The sequence below is a fragment of the Megalobrama amblycephala genome, linkage group LG17 (genome assembly GCF_018812025.1).
Source record: "Megalobrama amblycephala isolate DHTTF-2021 linkage group LG17, ASM1881202v1, whole genome shotgun sequence".
Lineage (NCBI taxonomy): Eukaryota > Metazoa > Chordata > Actinopteri > Cypriniformes > Xenocyprididae > Megalobrama > Megalobrama amblycephala.
Genome location: NC_063060.1, coordinates 33,765,298 through 33,785,482, shown reverse-complemented (window position 1 = coordinate 33,785,482; position 20,185 = coordinate 33,765,298). Strand labels below are relative to the sequence as shown.

At 36.5% G+C, this 20,185-nt stretch overlaps 1 protein-coding gene across 1 annotated transcript in view; it reads right to left on the bottom strand.

The window, feature by feature from the left end:
• The window catches only part of cdh12a (cadherin 12, type 2a (N-cadherin 2)), a 51,493-nt gene extending 32,393 nt beyond the window's left edge, over positions 1-19,100 (bottom strand). Inside the window, exons 1-2 of the mRNA XM_048164109.1 lie at positions 18,560-19,100; positions 3,428-3,801 (exon numbers count right to left, since the gene is read on the bottom strand). Of these exons, the coding sequence (XP_048020066.1) occupies positions 3,428-3,661 (234 nt within the window). The 5' untranslated portion in view covers positions 3,662-3,801; positions 18,560-19,100. The remainder of the gene's footprint in view (positions 1-3,427; positions 3,802-18,559) is intronic.
• Positions 19,101-20,185: the final 1,085 nt, after the last annotated feature.

The window sequence follows — 20,185 nt, the reverse complement described above, 5'->3', positions numbered from 1 at the left end:
TTTATTTTCTGTTAGCGGCTCAACAACATTGATTTATTTACAGCATGGATATTCTTCAGCTGAAAATATTATGGCTTTACTGGAGGTTTTATAGAATTTTCTTTTTTCAGACAAGATAAAAAACTACTAAATAAAAGATTACAAAACATAAGGAACCTAAGATAATAGAGTGTTGCGGGAAGCTGTTATCTTTTCAACTCAGAGGAAGCGTGAGGAAACTGAATTTTTCAAGTAGGGTGAAACTGAGCTCGATCCTCTGACTGGAGGAGAAGGATTAAGTTTGAAGTTCTCGGATTAATACATTGAAAGGAAAAAAAAATAAATCACTGATTTAATGTGCAAGGATGTACAATGATCAAAATGGAAGAAGAACACTGTACTGCTAAATCCTGCCATCCTGCCAAGTTCTTGCATGGCAGGGTAACTAATAAAAAAGCACATTAGATAGGGTACAACAGGCCATCAAATGATTCACTTTAGCAGATAGCAGATAATCCATGAGCTACAAGTATTGAAAGAGCTAATCTGTGTCAAGTTACAGTTGTATCACTAATCTTTTATGAATGCCAATGAGGCCAATAAATTAAAAATACACTATCCTAAAATGGTGACCACCAATGGCTGTATAGCAGTACATGTTCTCACAAAATGTGTTTAGATGTAAGTACGATGCTGAGTGATGACAGTAAAATACCAAGAAAAAGGCAAGGCTATCAAGAAGAGTTGTTTTCTACTGAAAAGGTCATTCTTGGAAAGAAAATGTGACAGTGAGGTAATATATCCTCACTGCAAAGGGCAAACAAGAAGTGTGCCTTGCTGAAAAAATCGAGACAAAAAGAAAACTTGCAGAAATCTTTGACTGCTAGAATTGAAAAGATGGCAATTCATAATCAACTTGAGTCTAATTGTCGGTGTACCTGCAATAATAATTGTACTTTATTCACAAAATAATGGTAATAACTCCGCAAAGCATTCAAATTAGAATCCAATTAAAAGGTTTCTTGTGACAACATCTGAAACATCATATATTTGACCACAACCAGCAAAAAGGCAGTTCAGACTGCTACACCAGTTAGCACACAAAGTTATATGATCCAGTATTTTTCTACAATTGGCTCATACTGAGGAAAAAAAAAAAAAAGATTGTTTAACTGAGCACTCAACATTCTCATCCTTTAAATATTGTTGCAGTTGATGGATAGTAAGGCTGACATTTATTCAGACTGACCCATTCATTTTTAAACAGGATGCATAGTAACTGAGAGAAGCTTATAATGTGCAATGCACAGCGTAAGCACAAAGCACACAAAGAAAATAACTTTTTTTCCCACATTTCATTGTTTTTCTTGCTTGGTCTAATTACACTTTTCCTGTCATGTAACTTTGATGTAACATTTCGTGTGCGGTGTCACTTTAATTGTGGCAGCAGCTCAAACATTATGTGACGGAATGTGTTATAATTTCCCATGGTGCCACTCTGATCACAGTCTTTCCCAACTAATCATTACAGATATGGCAGGTGTGAAGCCACAATTGCAAAGTTTAAAGTGTTATGATCTAATGAAAATGCACTAGGAAATACAGTGTGAAGTTTGCAATGTGTCAGAACACAGTGAATCTAAATTTCCTTCACACATCAGTGCTGGGGAATAACTAACACTACTAAATTAACTAATTTAACTAAATTTTTCAGCAACGCAATCAAATTTTGCTTTACAGCCAAATAAGCTGAGGTATAGGCTCTCTTGTAGTGTTTCATTTTAAATTAATTATAATCACATCTTTAGTAATGGTTCTAAATTCTAAAATAACAGTGATGATAAAATGTTAACAACTGTTAACAATTTCTCTTTAAATAGCAGCTTGCTCATCTGATGCCAACATGAGCATCATCCATGTAATTCATAAGTAGCCTGTAAGCCATATTCTTCCAGTGACCTGAGTTAAAGGAGGTTATAGCCAACAAGCTCTATTTATAGTGACAGGCTAACATATTTGTTTGCAATTAAGGTTTTATTCACTCTTGCTACAGCTGTTCTCAGGTTATATAAATCAGAGGTTACAGACAAGGCTCTTCTGTGGCATTTGACTGATCTTGAGTGAAAAAGAGTGAGTTTTTTTTTTTTTTTTTCAATGTGTTGCAGCCACAGAAATAGAGTTGGCATGTGGTTGAATACCTGTGACAAGCCCCAGTCTCCTAATGTACATCCACACTGACAGCTCTCAGTTAGGCCACACTGATTGCACTGGCATTGACTGCAGACTATTCAATTTAGCTCTGATCCCATTTAAGCTGAAGGTGCTCAATTCCAACCTCTTTTGTAGAGGACCTTGATATTGAATTTTCAGTCTGGGATACAATATGGTGCCCTTTTAACCTTCTCCCTTTGCTGTGAATACTAATTAAATGGTTTCAGATTATACCATCCACCATTTTTTGTTTGACGATGTAACAATTTTGGTGCATGAGAACATGTCATATACAGAAAAAAATGATTGTGTGGACCACTGACATAAGATTGTCCAACCCGATCTCACAGCAATTCGTACATATTTAACAAGGTGGCTAATTCGTACAAATTCATACGACCTCACTCATATGAATTCATACTTTTTTTTGCTAAATCGTACCTATTTTATGAGTTGCCAAATTTGTATGAATTCATACAAATGACCTACTCCTAACCCCGCCCCTAAACCTACCCGTCACTGGGGTTTAGACAAATCGTATGAATTCGTACGAATTAACCACCTCATAAATTATGTACGAATTGCTCATGAGATAGCGTTTGATTGTCAGTTTGTTTGGTTGGTGTAAAATCACTTTTCCATTGAATATATTACCTTCGGAGAGCAGCTTGCATTCTTCACTTATCTTGCAAATTTACCACAATCAAACGATCAATCTTTGCTGTTATTGTTATTTGGTGGGAAAGGAACAAATTTTTCAAAATAACACAAAAAAAAAAAACTGCTGCCTTCTCCTCCAGAGTTGCTACCTAGCTAAAATGGTAATCTATCTATCTATCTATCTATCTATCTATCTATCTATCTATCTATCTATCTATCTATCTATCTATCTATCTATCTATCTATCTATCTATCTATCTATCTATCTATCTATCTATCTATCTATCTATCTATCTATCTATCTATCTATCTATCTGTCTATCTATCTATCTATCTTCATTGCACAATCTGGTTGCTCAAACCATGAACCATGTTATGTGGTTGCCTACAAAGAATATTTACTTTCAAGCAACCAGAAACTGGTCATGAACATAGAAGGAAAGATGAAAGAAGAAAAAGAATAACAAGAAGCAGCGAGTTCTAGTTCAAGCCTTTGAACTCCCCCACAGTTTTATTCACAATCTATTCTCAATACCTTTGGCCCTAAACATTGCCCTGACAATCAATATCTTCTTACCTTTCCAACATACTGTGGATCAGATCCCATGTATTCCTCTAGAACAAAGAACTGGTTCCACACCCATCCCCTCTTGACTCTGTGAACTCCCATCATGCCATGTTTCCTATGTGCCATTAGGTTCCTGTGCTGCTCCTTCCCCATCCTGCTCTGGGATGAAGAATGGAGGGGGAAAACAAAACTTTTGTCTAAGAGGCACCAGAGGAAGAGCAGCAGACAGTTCCCCATGAGCATTGGAACAACCTTTAGGTGCAAAGATGGACACAGGTGACTTTTATAGTGAAGGCAAAGAAGCGATGAATCCAAAGCCTTGGCGGCACGGAACAACTAACATCCATGGAATTCCTGGGGTGCTCGAAATTTTAGTTAACCACCTGCAAGAGAAAAGAAGCAAGGGTACTTTAAATCAATGAGATTATGAGGATTTGTAGGAGTGTCTGGGTATCATGTTGGCATGCAATGAAAGCAGAAGAAGGCCACACTGTCTGTTATGTTTTCATCTTTGCAGTGTAAACCTTCTTCTGTTCAGCTACAATGTAATCTCACTTGAAGAGCTTTACAAATACAGGAAATCTGAGCAAATTGGCTCACTCGAGTTCGTTTAGCACATTTAGCACTGGGAGGTCTGAGAAACAAGCATGTAAAAAAGACTGCAAGAACGAGGGAGTTTGGCAAGAGTTGAACAACTGTTGGCAGACCTCCAGGACTATGCTGGATGTGCAATTCTGTGCTCATTTTCAGTGCATTAGTTTTGAAAATGAGGTGGTCCCACTTGAATAGTAGGGTTGTTTTTGACCACAGATGGTAAGTCACAGGAAGCACAAGCCAGTCCAGATGCTTAGGGTCACAAATCAGACAACTTTTCTCTTAATCACCCTCTAAATGGAAAGAACTGGAATAATTATGTACAAGAGGACAATCCATCACTGTTGTACAAATTGCTATGAGAATTAAGGCAATATATCAGGCCACTATAGAAAATGCAACCAATAGCTTAAAAATGTTGATTAGGTAGAAGATGGAAATATTTTATGGAAATTAATTTAATACTGTGACTGGAGGAAAGATATAAAATAAGGCCACCTTAAGACTTTGCCACTCCTTTTTATGCAACATATCCCAAGCTGGTTCTAAAGTTACTGAGTGAAGCTGTTCATATCAGTAAATCAATAAGAGAACAAATAACAACACACCCACCACCACACACTTAAAACAAAGCTACAATTAAATGCTGTTCTTCACTGACTATTTCTGCAGGTTATACTGGTACGCCAGTGAATCAATTGCTCAATCACTCTTGCTCAAAAACATCAATTAGTTCAGGAATGAAACAAGGGACTAGCTATACACAGAATACCATAATAGTACTCTTACTATATTTTATTTAGAATCGATAGGAATAGTATGTAGTATGCTACAATATTACACTATGTCGAACACCGCGACTGTATTTATAAATCATTAAATTATTCACTCAAACGCTTCTTTCAAAAACACAGATTCAGAACAAAAGAAATGAATGTCTTGATGAGTGAGTCATTGAATGATTTGCTCATCTGATTCATTTAGAATGCCACTACTGTGTACTGCTCGAAGCAATGGTTATGTGGACAACAGACAAAAGACAAAGAAACTGGAAATACTGTGTATAAAATGTAACTTAAAGGTGCCATAGAATGAAAAATTAAATTTACCTTGGCATAGTTGAATAACAAGAGTTCAGTACATGGAAATGACATACAGTGAGTCTCAAACACCATTGTTTCCTCCTTCTTGTGTAAATTTCATTTGTTTAAAAGACCTCAGAAGAACAGGCGAATCTCAACATAACAAAAACTGTTACGTAACAGTCAGGATCATTAATATGTACGCCCTCAATATTTGCATATACCAGCCCATGTTCAAGGCATTAGACAAGGGCAGTATTAATGTCTGGATCTGTGCAGAGCTGAATCATCAGACTAGGTAAGCAAGCAAGGACAATAGCGAAAAATGGCAGATGGGGCAATAATAACTGACATGATCCATGATATCATGATATTTTTAGTGATATTTGTAAATTGTCTTTCTAAATGTTTCATTAGCATGTTGCTAATGTACTGTTTAATGTAGTTACAGTTACCATCGTTTATTACTGTATTCACGGATACAAGAGCTGTCGCTAATTTCATTTTTAAACATTTGCAATCTCTATAATTCATAAACACAACTTCATTCTTTATAAATCTCTCCAACAGTGTGTAATGTTAGCTTTAGCCACGGAGCATAGCCTCAAACTCATTCAGAATCAAATGTAAACATCCAAATAAATACTATGCTCACATGATCTGATGCATGCATGCAGCATGAATGACGAACATTTTGTAAAGATCCATTTTGAGGGTTATATTAGCTGTGTGAAGTTTGTTTATGTAATGTATATAGAGTCGAGAGCTTGGGGGTGGGGAGCGCGAGGATTTAAAGAATCGGTGCATAATGATGCCCCAAAATAGGCAGTTAAAAAAATTAATTAAAAACAATCTATGGGGTATTTTGAGCTGAAACTTCACAGACACATTCAGGGGACACCTTTAGGGTTGCCACCTTCAATACAGAAAAATAAGGGACGCCAGCCGCAGCGGGGGCCACACCCCTCGGGGCCACGATGACCACAGTCCCGATGGCGTGCCAGTGGTGGTATATCATAACTTAAAACATATTTTCATAAAAATATTAAGATTGATACCAGTGGACATTATAATAAGATATCTGCTATTGAAATCAGTGTGAACAGATGCAGTCTCTCGCTATCACAACTTAAGTGGTCATCTTGAATACAGCTATGACAATAATAAACATAGGCCAACAAAGTGTGACTGAGACCACAAAAAATAAGCTTTTGGAGGAACTTGTGAGATGTGAACCATATTTTATTAACTTATTAAATTAACAGATCCATAACTTAGTAATTATAAATTAAACAAATTGTAAATTGTTATTTGTTGTGAACAAAGATTTTGGCTAAAATATTTGTCATTGTTTGCAGTAACACCATCCAAACAGTGAAACCACACATAAATAACTGGAAATGATATAATATCTACAAACATTTCTTATTTAAGTAAAACACTTAACAACATTTTTATTATTGGTTAGTAAACATATTTATGTATTTATTTATTCCATTTTTATATTGTCTATTGTTAATTCTATAGTGTTGAATGATGCAATTATTTAAATTGGTTAAGCACAACAAATAGTTGTTTATTTTATTCACATAGGTACTATATTTTGATTAAATATGTATTAAATATATATCTCTTATCTCTTATTAAAGTAATGCTTATGTGTCTGACTGTACAAATTAACCTTAATAAACAAATCATACCATAACATGATTAATGTACATTATTAACATTATTTCTTAATAGGCAGCATATGAAATCTAACGTTATCAATCAGGTGATAAAAAAAAAAAAAAAAACATTACACTATCTGCCTCAGGAGAGAACCAGCGAGGTGGCGTTCCGCCCTCCTCTGACTCGTGAACCTGAAACAAACCAATCAAACCATGATGGCAGCGAGTATTACCCAATCAGGGGCAGAATAGGACATGTCTTCACACAATGCGGGTGGGGTGATTTGCATGGGATGCTGCATAATATGGACCTATGTAAAATACGGGACAAATCGCGTCCCGTATTGATTTGATAGGGGACGCGTCATTTTGGCTGTAAATACGGGACGATTCCGTATTTCACGGGACGGGTGGCAACCCTAGACACCTTAGACTTATATTACATCTTCTAGGGCACCTTTAACTTCTTGTTTATTCAACAGTTGTATAAAAGCAATACCACACAATTTCAAATGTTGAAAAAAAAAGTCTCAGATCGAGAATCTGCCACTAGAAATATGAATGCATATAAATATTATCTAGCTATATGTGTAATATAAGATGTTCATTAAATGAAAAGTACGTCACTAGCCAATTTAAACTGTAAGGGTAAGGATTAGTTAGCCAAAATCAGATGAGTAGGAAGCAATAAAATATAAAACATGAGAAACACATTGCAGTGATTTCATAACACTGGCAAAGGAGGGATGAGATAAAACAATATTTCCCCATTCTCTCACAGGACTTATTTTCTCCCGCCCTCTCAAACCCTTATGTTATACCTGTTACAGTATATACTATGCCCCAACTGAATATATGGGTTTAATATTTCTACAATATGCACTAGTCTGACAGTATGGGAGATTATATTTTGTTTTTTACTTACAAGTGATTTTATGCTGCAACATGCAAAAAAATCTATGTAGATAAAGAGGGCAGGACAACAAATAGTATGAGATGAGTGCAACATCAATTGCCAGACAGACCACCAAGCAGAGCAAATGATTGCAGTACGAATCCCTGGGGACCTCTTGTGTGCCGTAGTAGTGAGATGTCTTATGGTTGGCAGGACATTGTGTCTCTGCAGCAATATTATTATTCCCCACAGAGAAACCTCAGCAATTGTCTCAACACTTAACAAGCTCAAAGACCTCAAGTGCAGTGTACCCAGAAAGAGCACTTTCAGTGTCTGACCAAAGGTCATCACACAATAAAACTATGCCCTCATTATTTTGAACTTTTTTTTTCTTGTTGACTATGAAAGTTTATTGCCAGTCTGTGGCAAATGAATGAACTGGTGTATTCTGGCTGAGGTGATGTAAGGTGATGTGAGTGAAATTTACTCTCTGGGTCTGTTGCTGAATAAACATGCAACATTCTAGCATGCATCACCCAGAAGATTCACTGAAATTGCGCTGTCATATCACGTTAGAAATGGAGGCCTGTTAGCAGAGGCTGTGGACACAGAAACTAGACACACAACAAAACGATGTCTCAGAGAAAGGACAGGGAGATACACACTTACATATCTCCATTGAAATGGTAAATACAGTGTATATGAAATGATACTCTTAAATATGTTCTCAGTACTGTTTTACAAGCCTAACAGCACTGTGCCTAGGTTCTTCAGAGCAGAGAAAGATATGCAAATGAGGGAAATCATATAATTAAATCTTAAAACTTCATTCAACAATGTAAAGTTGAGAATTCCCCTGTGATTAAAGGGGATTCCAATTACCAATCATGTTAGCTCCGTAAAGCTCATCCAATTGAAAGCCTACAAGTTTAGACACATGGATTAGGCTACAGTATAGAGAGGATAGTCCGTATTAGCATTTGGGCTTAAAGGCGGCCTGAAACGGAAGTTACAGAGTTTTTTCTTCCCTTTTGTAACATTATCTGAGAGACTGCTTCTCCATCAAGAAAAAAATGTAGGGCGACGGGACTTGATTTTGTACATTGGGAACTGATTGGATCATTGTGGTCTGCTATTGCTGTTATCTCATGTGAATGAGACGTGCCCTCACACCAGTAAACACGGATAAATAACTTATAATAAACACTGCAATATTCCATGAAAACATGAATTGTTCATTTTGATTTTGTTGTGACTATTAAAACATGACAAAGAGCACGAAGCCTACAGTATTTATGTATGCACTTTCTTCGCTCAGGTAAATATCTCTGTTGAGCTCCAGTTGTCAGACAGTCAGAAAGGCAGTTCTCACATGATTGGAGATGTAGATCTCACATTTGGAGATGTAGGCCTTCAATATACCTAACCCATGTATTATTCTTAAATTTTATCATTATTCATAATAATTCTAATTTAATAATTTATATATTGATTATTTGTGTTATTTATAATGCATTCTTTCGGATTTTCTGGGTATGGCAGCCGCCATAACCTATCATACGCAATTGACGGCGCAGCAGTACACCAGTAGGTGGAGGCAAGTGACTGTCTTTATAATGAGTGAATAACTCATTCAACCGACTCTGGCAGTTCGACAGCTGACATAGCGACAGCTAAGTGAGTTCATAAAGTGTCTTAAGGTAGGGTATAGGCAATTTGTTTTATAAACACTTTTTGCTATACTGGTTGAAACTCTCTTCACTTCCTGATAGCAATCAATAATAGAAATGGTCTAAATATTAAAACGTACATATCCTTTGTGGAACTCTCAGGACAAAAAAATGTTCGGTCTGAATACCTCCGCGCACCCTGCTTGCGCAGGCATCACACCATCAGCTCCTTCAGACAGCAAACGAGCGCCAAAAACAAACAACAGTTCCTCCTAAACTAAAACGAGCTTATGCTGTGTTCAAGCCTTGTTGTAAAACCGTAATTATGAGATGGCAACCAGTGACGTTCCCATACCCGGAGCTGTTCACCACCTCACACTCGGAATTATGCGTTTCCATGTCAACACTATCAATGGCGAAATGAATCTGCAGCAATCCATTGGTACAAGTAAGAGCTCTGTAATTTGTTTACGTTCATTATTGTTGTAATGTTATTTTAAGGGAATTTAACACTCTCTCGTGGGGCTCTATCTCATACCACAAGAAAACAACAAATGGTGCTAATATACACACACACGATGTGATGTAATACTTCCAAAAAAATTATAATCATAACCTTTATCTCCATACCAAAATCCCAGATGGCCAGACAGTGATTCATCTTTTATAAATAGTTAAAATATTAATTTCTGACGCCTTGAGCATGGCTGTGTTGTGTAGACTGTAAGTATTTTAAATGTTTAACTTTAAAATGTTAAATGTTTAATATGAATAAATAGCACTCATAAACGGCCGTGGAGATGCCATTCTCAAGTGAAATGAATCGAGGCTTGGACCAGAAACTGTGTACCTTATGTCACGACTTAACAAGCTGATTGGGGTTTTGTGCAATCTAACTAATCCATTTTCTGTACAGATCAGATCGCTTCCGGTTTAGGTCTTTTGTATATGCTTCATGAAAAAAATTAGTTGTTTTATTCAAGATAACTTAATATTATGCAGACTGATATTTAAAAGCTTTTTTTTTTTTTTTCATTTTTCTTCTTCAGACTTAATGTTTAGATATTTAATAGAATGAAACACATATAACAATGTGAACTAGGTAGTTTCGCTGATTACCTTAAAAGTCCATAGATATGCCGTCAGTTCATACTGCTCTTAACACTTTCTCTGTCAAGCGGATGTAATGAGACCAGTTTTCCGGTTTGGTCATGTCACGTTCGACATACCCTATTGCTAGCCTCTCAGCAATTGCCTAAATCCTACCCCACCTTTAATTACTACATTGGGATGGAAACGGCTAACTTTATTCATTTGTCCATGCGCATTTTCGTCATATCAGTAAATAAATAGAATTATAAAGGTCTGGCTACTACTATCAACCATGGAAGTAGCCTCAACTGAACAACCAATCAAAAAGAGTTTGCAAGCAAAAAGGGAAAGCAACAGTACACACAATAAAGCACAAATCAAAATAGTTTGTGTCACATTGCTGTTCATTGACTAGGTTCACAAAACACCCTGCTGAAAAAAGAAAGAAAAAATAACTAACAACAAAGAAATCTAATGGTTTATGAGCAAACACAAAGTTTATCGGGGACGCAAACATTTTGCGAGCAAACACAAAGTTTCTCAGGTGAACACAAAACATTTGTAAAGGAACGCAAAAGCATTGACAATTTTTTTCCGTCACCATGTCCCTTTAGAATAGTAGAATAGAGTGCTGCAATGGTGACTTATTTTTGTAGGCCAAAACCCGGAAATGAGTTAGCATTTTAGCACTTCCGGTTTCAATTGGGTTCTTTAAATGATATTTCCACGTTTTATTCAACTACATAAAATACATCAGTTTGCCCCCTTGTGATTTTTATTAAAGATTTTACTTATCTTGAAAAAAAATGCAGTTGCTAACAAGTAGCTAGATGGGACTACAGAAGTTAATATTAAATATAGATATTAAATTTCATCACGCTGAACAAGTAAACTGATCTTACTACATGATGTTTTATTAACAAAGTTCGGGAGGAGCACGTTCAGAAAAACTATCAGTGCAGGAGGAGGCATATATAGCTGAATTACCTCAGTTCCAAAACAGTTTTCCAGCATCCCTCCTTCACCCCAACTCCTTCCTCTCCCAACCATTATTAATCCTATCCCAACCAGGGATAGGGGAGTACTCTGGGTTCAGGCCAAATTCCGAGCTTGGAGCCCTCTCCTCAGACAGCAGATTATATGTAAGTGTGAACAAGTGAATTACAAGTCGGTGTTACAGTACAGCCTTATTGTGTTTATAATCGTGCCCTTCCAAACTCTTCTAACTCAAACTTTCAGGGAAAAAAGTTTTTTAAATAAAGACTGAAAGAGTTGACGGAAGCTTAATGGTGGTGACATTGATGCCTTGCGACCATGGTGTAGTTAAATGATAGCCTATGTTTAACTTTTTACTTCTCCCTATTGAATTTAGACTCCAAAAGTTGTTTTTTCACTTGTGAAGAAAAAGATTATCATGATGGACAAAACGTGTAAAAATCATAAACTTTTTTTGGTCACAGAGCTTATTTTCGGCAATAATCCAAAAGGGAACCATGGTGATATTAACTTCCAGGTTGGCCTACAAAAATACATTATCACTGCAGCACTCTGTAGCGCGTAAGTTGTGAATTGTGGCGCACCTAACATTGGCGTGTTGCTTGGATACGCATTCGGTGATTTGACTTCTTTTGGATCTATTTTCATTGACCAAAAAATAGACATACTGTAGGTTATTTTATGTTATTTCTTGTTTATTGAAAAGCATTTGTAAATCTTGTTGGTTAGAATAACACAGCTTCTTGTTGCAATACAGTATTTCTTTTTTACAAGTCATTCAGAGGATACTCTTTCAGTAAATGGTAAACTAACTTGCAAAGTGTGTGAGTCTTAGAGAGAATATTGGTAATTTTTCCTCCAAAGCACTATGATATTCAAGAGTAATAGACATCAGGGTAAAAAGCATATTTTTATTTGACACAAGCGGAAATATGGTTTTGAGGGATAGATAAGAGTCAATGTATTGTACTGTTGTTTATCGAGTGTTCAGCCAGAGAAACATGTCAAATATGTATTTCTGCAAATTTCCAGTTGACAAGAAACTGAAAACATGGGTTGTAAATATTAGATAAGAGCTAGAACCTTAAGACAGAACAATATACTGAATGCATTAAATTAAAAAATGGCATCTACCCTGAATAAGGTCTGTTGGTGCTTCACAGTTATGTATAGTGGGGTAAGGCAACAGTGTAACATGTCAAAGTACATTTAAAGATGTGCCTTTGTTGATTTTTTTTAAACATGGTATACTATCTATCTATTTATTTATTTATTGTTTTAGTTTTGTTTACCACATTGTGGATTTATTCATTCCTTCTGCCCTGACACCTTCTCTGAAATTGGATAAATTGCCTCATGTATTAACTGCCCTTGGCTGACTGTAGCCCCTCAGAGAAAACATTCAAATCCCTTTTTTATTTGTGCACAACAAGAGGGCATGGCAGACACAACATGGTTAGCCAGCAGAACTTAGAAGTGCACTTCACAGGGCCAAGTCTTTTGATTCTCAGGGTATTTTGAAAATAGATGCGTGGGTGTGCATGCATGTTGTGCATTTCGTGACTTTAGAGCACATGGGTTTCTGAACTCGGTGTTCTTTTTCTAGTATTATTATATGTATGTCTGCCCTCTCATGCTCTACTGCTCTCTTTCTTGCATGAGTGATCATCATATTTAGAGGTTGCATTAACATTTACCCATAGGGGTGAGAAAAGTGAAATTTTATACGCAATAAGGTTATTTGTACAGAAAAAATTTTGAAATTTTAAATAGAGTGAATTTATACTAATGACTAATACTCCCCAGATAACACAGAAACTCCTAATATAATAATATGTATATAAAACACAAGAGCATAGACATATGTACGTCACAAATGCCATTCTATAGAGTACCTCAGGGATGACGCGTTTTTGTAGGCCAACCCGGAAGTTAGCGGCGCACGGGTTCCCTCGGTTGAAAGCCTATGCATTTTTCCCATAGACTTTTGGAAAATCGCAGAAAATAAGCTCTGTGTTTAACAAAGGGTTATGACACTTACATATTTTCTCTATCAAGGTAATCTTTACAAGTTAATACAACATTTATAGATTTTGAAGCCTAAATAAAGTCGTCAGATATAAAAAGCTAACAGTAGGCTCTAAACGGACTACAGCACACCATGGTCGCGGATCAACGTCGTCACCACCAAGCTTCCTCAAACTGTATTTAAAAAACAACTTTATTTAAAAACATGCTCGCTGATTATGATCTGTGCTGCTATGAATACTTTTCTACTTTTTCATGAGAAAAATGCTGTCCAAATGTCCCGTTTTTAATGATGACGTCTAAAGTCCCCGCCAAAGGAAGTAGTCCCTTTTAGCAACTTGTTAGCAACCGCCGATTTTAAGACACAGTAAAAGTTTAAAAAATCACAAGTGGGTTATAACTGGTGTGTTTTATGTCATAGATCAAAACATGAAAGTATTTAGAGGCTTTGTTAACCACAAACCTTATTTCAGGCGATTTAGCAAAAACCCATTCAAAAAACCCAGAGACTTTACGGCGTTGGAACCGGAAGTCCTAAAATGCCAACTCGCTTCCGGGTTTTGCCTACAAAAATGCGTCATCCCTGAGGCACTCTATTAGCATGATTAATTAGTGAGTGGGGGGTGGGGGTATTTATTACAAACTGGAGTTTTATATCATTCAGCCTTGACCAAACATCTGTTCATCTCACTTCGGTGTGAGCCTTCACCGATATTTAAACCCTTACAAATTGCTTAATTGTGCCTGCAATCTATTCATAATGACCATCCTTTTTCGCAATGAGACTTTGTGAACATCGGAATTGATCAGTTATAAATTAAAGTGCCCTTATTATGTTTTTTTTCTGATATTACCTTTCTTGTAGTGTGTAATTTAGCTGTTTGTAAATGTAAAAGGACTGCAAAGTTTCAAAAATCAAAGTGCACAATAAATCTCCCAAAAGAAAGAACCAGATTCCGCCTGAAACTAGAACTGCACGATTCATCGAAATTAAACCGCACACTTGTCAGTGAAGCATCTGTAATCAACAGTAAATGCTGCTCCTTAAAGCCAGAGGGTGCTCTCGCATAGAAACTCCAAAATGCCCCGTAGAAGTACTATAACTCACGACATTCCAGGAAAGCCCTATGGGCGTCATTCTGTCACTGTAGTAGCTAAATAAACAGACGATTGAAACACTTTGATTAAACATGACTAATAAACACACGACTATGACAATATATGGTGTTTCTGAGTTCTTCTAGCCTTCCTGGGTATTTTCATGATAATAAAGTATTTTTATACTTCAGTGCTAATCGACATAGACTTTATCACTGTATAGAATACTATGAAATAATATGTTTTGTGCCTTATTCTGTGTAAGAAGCCACATCATCTCACATGCTCAACTGTCGTTATGAAGTGAGTTTGGAGCAAAAACATGTTATTAAATGTTGTCTTTTGTTGGACAACAGGTTCATAAATGCTTCTAATGTTTGGAAAGTTGTTTGACGCATGTTGCTTTTTCAAAAGCACTTTATAAGTGACTCAAACTCGAAGTGCTTTCAGATAAAGCAGCATTGCTTCACTGACAACCTGCGCATTAAAAAAGATTTCATTATCGTAATAAGTCAAATTGGTTTAAGTGCGATTTCAGGTTAATTGTGATTAAGCATGCAGCCCTACCCTACCTGAGTCATCAGTATTTCCAGCCTTACTTCCTGCATGAACAAATTTAGTTTTGTGACATAATGCCCACTTATGCTCTTCAACGTCTACTTTGACCCATTCTAAACTTGAACTTGGGTTGGAATTGATATGGTAAAACTGATGCCATCGCTCATATCACTTGTATTCCGTGTACTGTTTATCACCGTGTATCACTGTTTAACCTATACAAGTGCTGAGGAAGCATCCAGAGCTGAAATTTACATATGGTTATGGACGTTTCATTTCTGACACATGCTGTAAGTGACAGACCAATCACAACAGACTAGGCCATCTGACAATTCAGAGCAAGGTAGGCTTTCGGAAAGGAGTGGTGAGAGATGAAATCCTTTATCGAACTGTTTCATACTGTGAGAAAATAGATGATGCTGCAATGCAATATATATTATGAGAAAATTAAAGTGTTTTTTGACCTTTGATGCATGTTAACCTATTGTAGGAGACCAAAATTGGGAACCTTTAAAAAGGGGAATGGGGCACTTTTAGAAAAAGGTATACATTGGAGAAATCTTACTATGGTGAATAAAAATGCTTCTTGTTGCTTCTTATTTTTTCTCTCATGTGCTGGCCAAGTGTGCTCTTTCCTCCCCAAGGCTGAATGATTTTCAGCACCCACACTTGCAAATGTTTTTATTTAACTGAGCTTCTAGCTGCTGCAATGTTTTTTTTTTTTTCTTTGACATGATAAGAATGTTTTGTTTTTGCTTGTTTTTTGCTGTAGATGAAAGGGTTTTTCTCTATCATTGTACACAAAGCATGTGTATAGATACATGCTACAAACTATATTTATTATAATTTTTTCCAAATTGATTTTTGAAATGATTTGAAAGATTAACAAGTTAGTGTTTGGTTTTCTCCTCTTTTGCTTTAATGACATCATTTGAGCTCCATAAACTCCACAAGTTTGTCAAACCTGATGTTCTTCAGCATGTTTTAAAATGATCAAAAGAGCATCAAGGAGCTTCAACTTTCTACTGTCTGTACAAGTAGTTCACAAGATCAATATCACAAAATTGCTTATTAGATTAGTAATCTATAAAATAGTCCAGAATCTAAAACATTTATTGTTCCTTTTACGTAATACCCTTTTTATTTTCTGGTTTAAATTAAATTTTGAGTCCCGATTTTTATTGGTCGTACCACATTTGGGAACACAAAATAAACTACAATGTCTACTTGTGTAGTTAAATAAATTGTTATTAAAAGTACAATATATTATGTAAATACGGCTTTTGCTGCAAATTAAATTTCTGGCACGTACATGTATTTTTGAATTTTTGAAGTGTTTGTTCTTATAACCTGGTTATGATTCAGGTTGATTTGAGCATTAATTCCCTCATGGTTTTGGAAGAGCAGACATTCATGGCCCTTGAAAGCTAGTTGTTCCATATACACCCTGCACAGTGTCATGATGATTTCTTATTCTGTTGTGTTTGGAACAGTAGAGTGATTTATCATACCTTGAGTTTCATGGCCGATATCGAATTTTGACCAACATCCAGCAAAAGACTGATTGGTACTAAGACCTAGTTGGTACTTAACTGGTACTATACAGTATATAATCTTCTTTTTTTGTTCCACAGAAGAAATAAATTCATACAGGTTTGGAAAGACATGAAGGTGACAGAATTTGACAGAATCATTTTTGGTAGAACTACCCCTTTACAAATTATGCAGAAGAAAGAAAATATACATATTGAATTTTTCCCGAATTAACTATTTATTTATTGCATCTATGAATCTATTCTTGTCTATGAACAATAAATGTAAAATAAATAAAATTAAAATAAAAAAATAAAAATAGGGAAAAACATAAGTATATTTTTAAATATCTCACTTTTCTCTACCTCTTCCTCATTGCGTGTCTCTCATTCTGTATTTAGCAGCCACATTAATGCAGACTGTGGTAAATAAAGAGATGTGTTTAATTGTGCTGTTGTCCTCTGAGTCTAAGATCCAATGAAACGCTGTGTCTAATCTCATATTCACAGAGTTATTGGCCCTTCCAGATGAAGCCCAAGAGAGCAACCTAGGCACTGATGTACTGCCGTTTGAAGGTCTGAACACACATGACTGATGTTAAGACCATGAACAATGGCTTTCCATGTGGACTATTATCAGCCGAGGTGAGATGTTGAAAGCTGTGCCAATGGGAAATGGAGAACAAATGTTATTGTGTGTTAATTTAGCACCAAAACAATGTTGAATAGATTTCTTTGTCAAATGCAAATATGTACATTCCACTGTTTTTAATATGCAAACAATGGGGTAATTACACAAACACACAGGAATACAAAAAAATCAAACACAATAACAGTCTAGTCCATCTTAGGGGCCCTTTCAAACATAGAATCATCCATCATTGTTATATAGAGTGGCATGAGGCAACTCAGTATACTGATGCTTGGGCAGGACATTGTGATTCTAAATGTAGTTTAAAGGAAATGACTGAAGATTTCAGACAGATTTAGTTTATGGGATCTCTCTGTACAGTCTTTTGTCCCCTCTGGCTTGAGCAGTGTCATTATTTGTTTAGTTAACTTCTTTGTTTGATACCTGAAACAAGGTTCTGCACTGACAGTATGACAGTACAACTTGCCATTTTTATTCCGAATTTGCTTTCCAACCCCGTCGCTCTGAAGATAAAACGCCTGATGTTAAAATTCATGAAGATCTTTGAACCATACGCAATCTTTCTGTGTGAAATCTTAAAGGGACAGTTCACGCCAAAATGAAAAGTCATTTACTCACTCTCATATCTTTCCAAAACTGTATGACTTCCTTTTTTCTGTGGAACACAAAGATTTTTTGAAAGTCAATGGGGACCCTATTGGCTTTGATTGCAGGGACAAAAAAGCTCTGAGACATTTTTCAAAGTATCATCTTTTTTGTTCGGCAGAAGAGAGAAAATCATACAGATTTAGACCAACATGAGGGTGAGTAAATGATGACAGAATTTATTACTATCCCTCTACATATATACAGTAAATTATACTTAAATATCGGAAGAAATTCATCGCAAATCATTTCTTATTCATAACAGCACTCACTTAGAATAAATATTTAACCTATTACCAGTGCATCTCCAAGAACTGACCCCTAGCATCTGCTTAATGTCCGCAAGCTGCCCATCACATGCTTCAGTTAGATCTCAATAACACACTCACACATTACGCATGTCTATATGAGCGCTTGTCTTTAACGGATGTGTCTCATTCCAGAGTAGCAATAAAAAGTGGCAGACTCAAATTCTCTGAATGACGATCGCACAACAACTGCAGAAGCTCCCCATTGGCAATTCAGTTCTTTTCACAGCTATAGTTTGTTTTCACTTCACATTTAATCTGAAAGAAATTCTCTTTGTGGTCACTTTACAACAGTCTGTTTAGACAGAAATTGGCACGTACCTTCCAAACGTCCCACAAAGTCTCCCGAGGATTAAAGCTGCACAATCCAGACCTCCAGTCACTATTGCAATAAACTCTTCGGTCTTGCACACGTTTCTGGTCCTCTCCTCAATCACTCTCTGTAATGCGCTCGCCCTCTCGCTCTCTCTTTGGCTCTCTTTAACTTGCCCTCTCTCTCTCTAACACACCGTTTCTCCCTTTCTCATCTGAGCATTGTGCAGAGCTCTGTGAAAACAGAATGAGGGGGAGAGCAAAGCACTTGCTGAATTCAGTATTCACCCCTGCAGTGTCAAGGGGACAGAGAAGAGAGAGAGAGAGAACGAGAGAGAGAGGCTGGCTGCTGTAATGCTCATGTGCGCTCAGGACTGATGCTCTCGGTACAGGGTGCCTGTGGGTGTCGGGCTGCTCGTCTGCCGTTACATCCCTCCCAGAGATTGGCTCTCCTCCCCCTTTAAATTGCCAGATTAATGCGAGTCCCACCAGTGCTAAACATAGTCGGCGTAGTCAGCTTTGCTGTGTTCAGGGGATATAAAGCTTTTCAATGAGCGAGCCGACGGATTTTTGTTACGTTGACTTGTTTTCACCTCGCTCATGAACATCGAAAGTTGATATATTCTCGAAATCTTAAAGTGTTCTCGCTAATTCACTTTTCCTACTGGTTTATTTTTAACAGAAACACTCTATGTTAATAACTTTTGATGTGTGAGATGTGGATTGACCCAATTTAAAAGACTTTTGAAGTCTTTACGGGGGAAAGAGGCTTTAGGGTGCATACATGAATTTTTGATTGGGAAGATTTATTAGATTACACTTGTGTGATCAGTTGTTCTGCTTATTCACAAAGGTTAAAGGTTGGAGTAACCAATATGTTGTTCACAAAGTTTTACAGATCTCTTGCATGTATGTGCTTGTTGCACTGAGTTGCACTGCCGAAATAGAAATCAAGCAACGAAATGTAGAATCGCTTGAATGCAGTAGCAGCAGTTTATGGCAAAAACATAAAATGAAATAAAAAAATAAAATAAAATAAAGATTCTGCTTTAATTATTAAAATGATTAAAATAATTACTTAATTAATATTTAAATGATATATTAAAGGTGTCCAAGAACGTTCTTTCACAAGATGTAATATAAGTCTAAGGTGTCTCCTGAATGTGTCTGTGAAGTTTCAGCTTAAAATACCCCATAGATTTTTTTTAAATAAATTTTTTTAACTGCCTATTTTGGGGCATCATTAACAATGCACTGATTTACACTCGGCGCCGCCCCCTTAAATCGCGTGCTCCCTGCCACACCAGCTGTCGACTATATTACAGCGCATTTACAAAGTTCACACAGCTAATATAACCCTCAAATGGATCTTTACAAGATGTTCGTCATGCATGCTGTATGCATGCTTCGAATTATGTGTAAAGTATTTATTTGGATGTTGAAGTTTTATTCTGAGTGAATTTGAGGCTGTCCTCCGTGGCTAACGGCTAATGCTACACTGTTGGAGAGATTTATAAAGAATGAAGTTGTGTTTATGCATTATACAGACTGCAAGTGTTTAAAAAATGAAAATAGTGACGGCTCTTGTCTCCGTGAATACAGTAAGAAACGATGGTAAGTTTAACCTCATTTAAC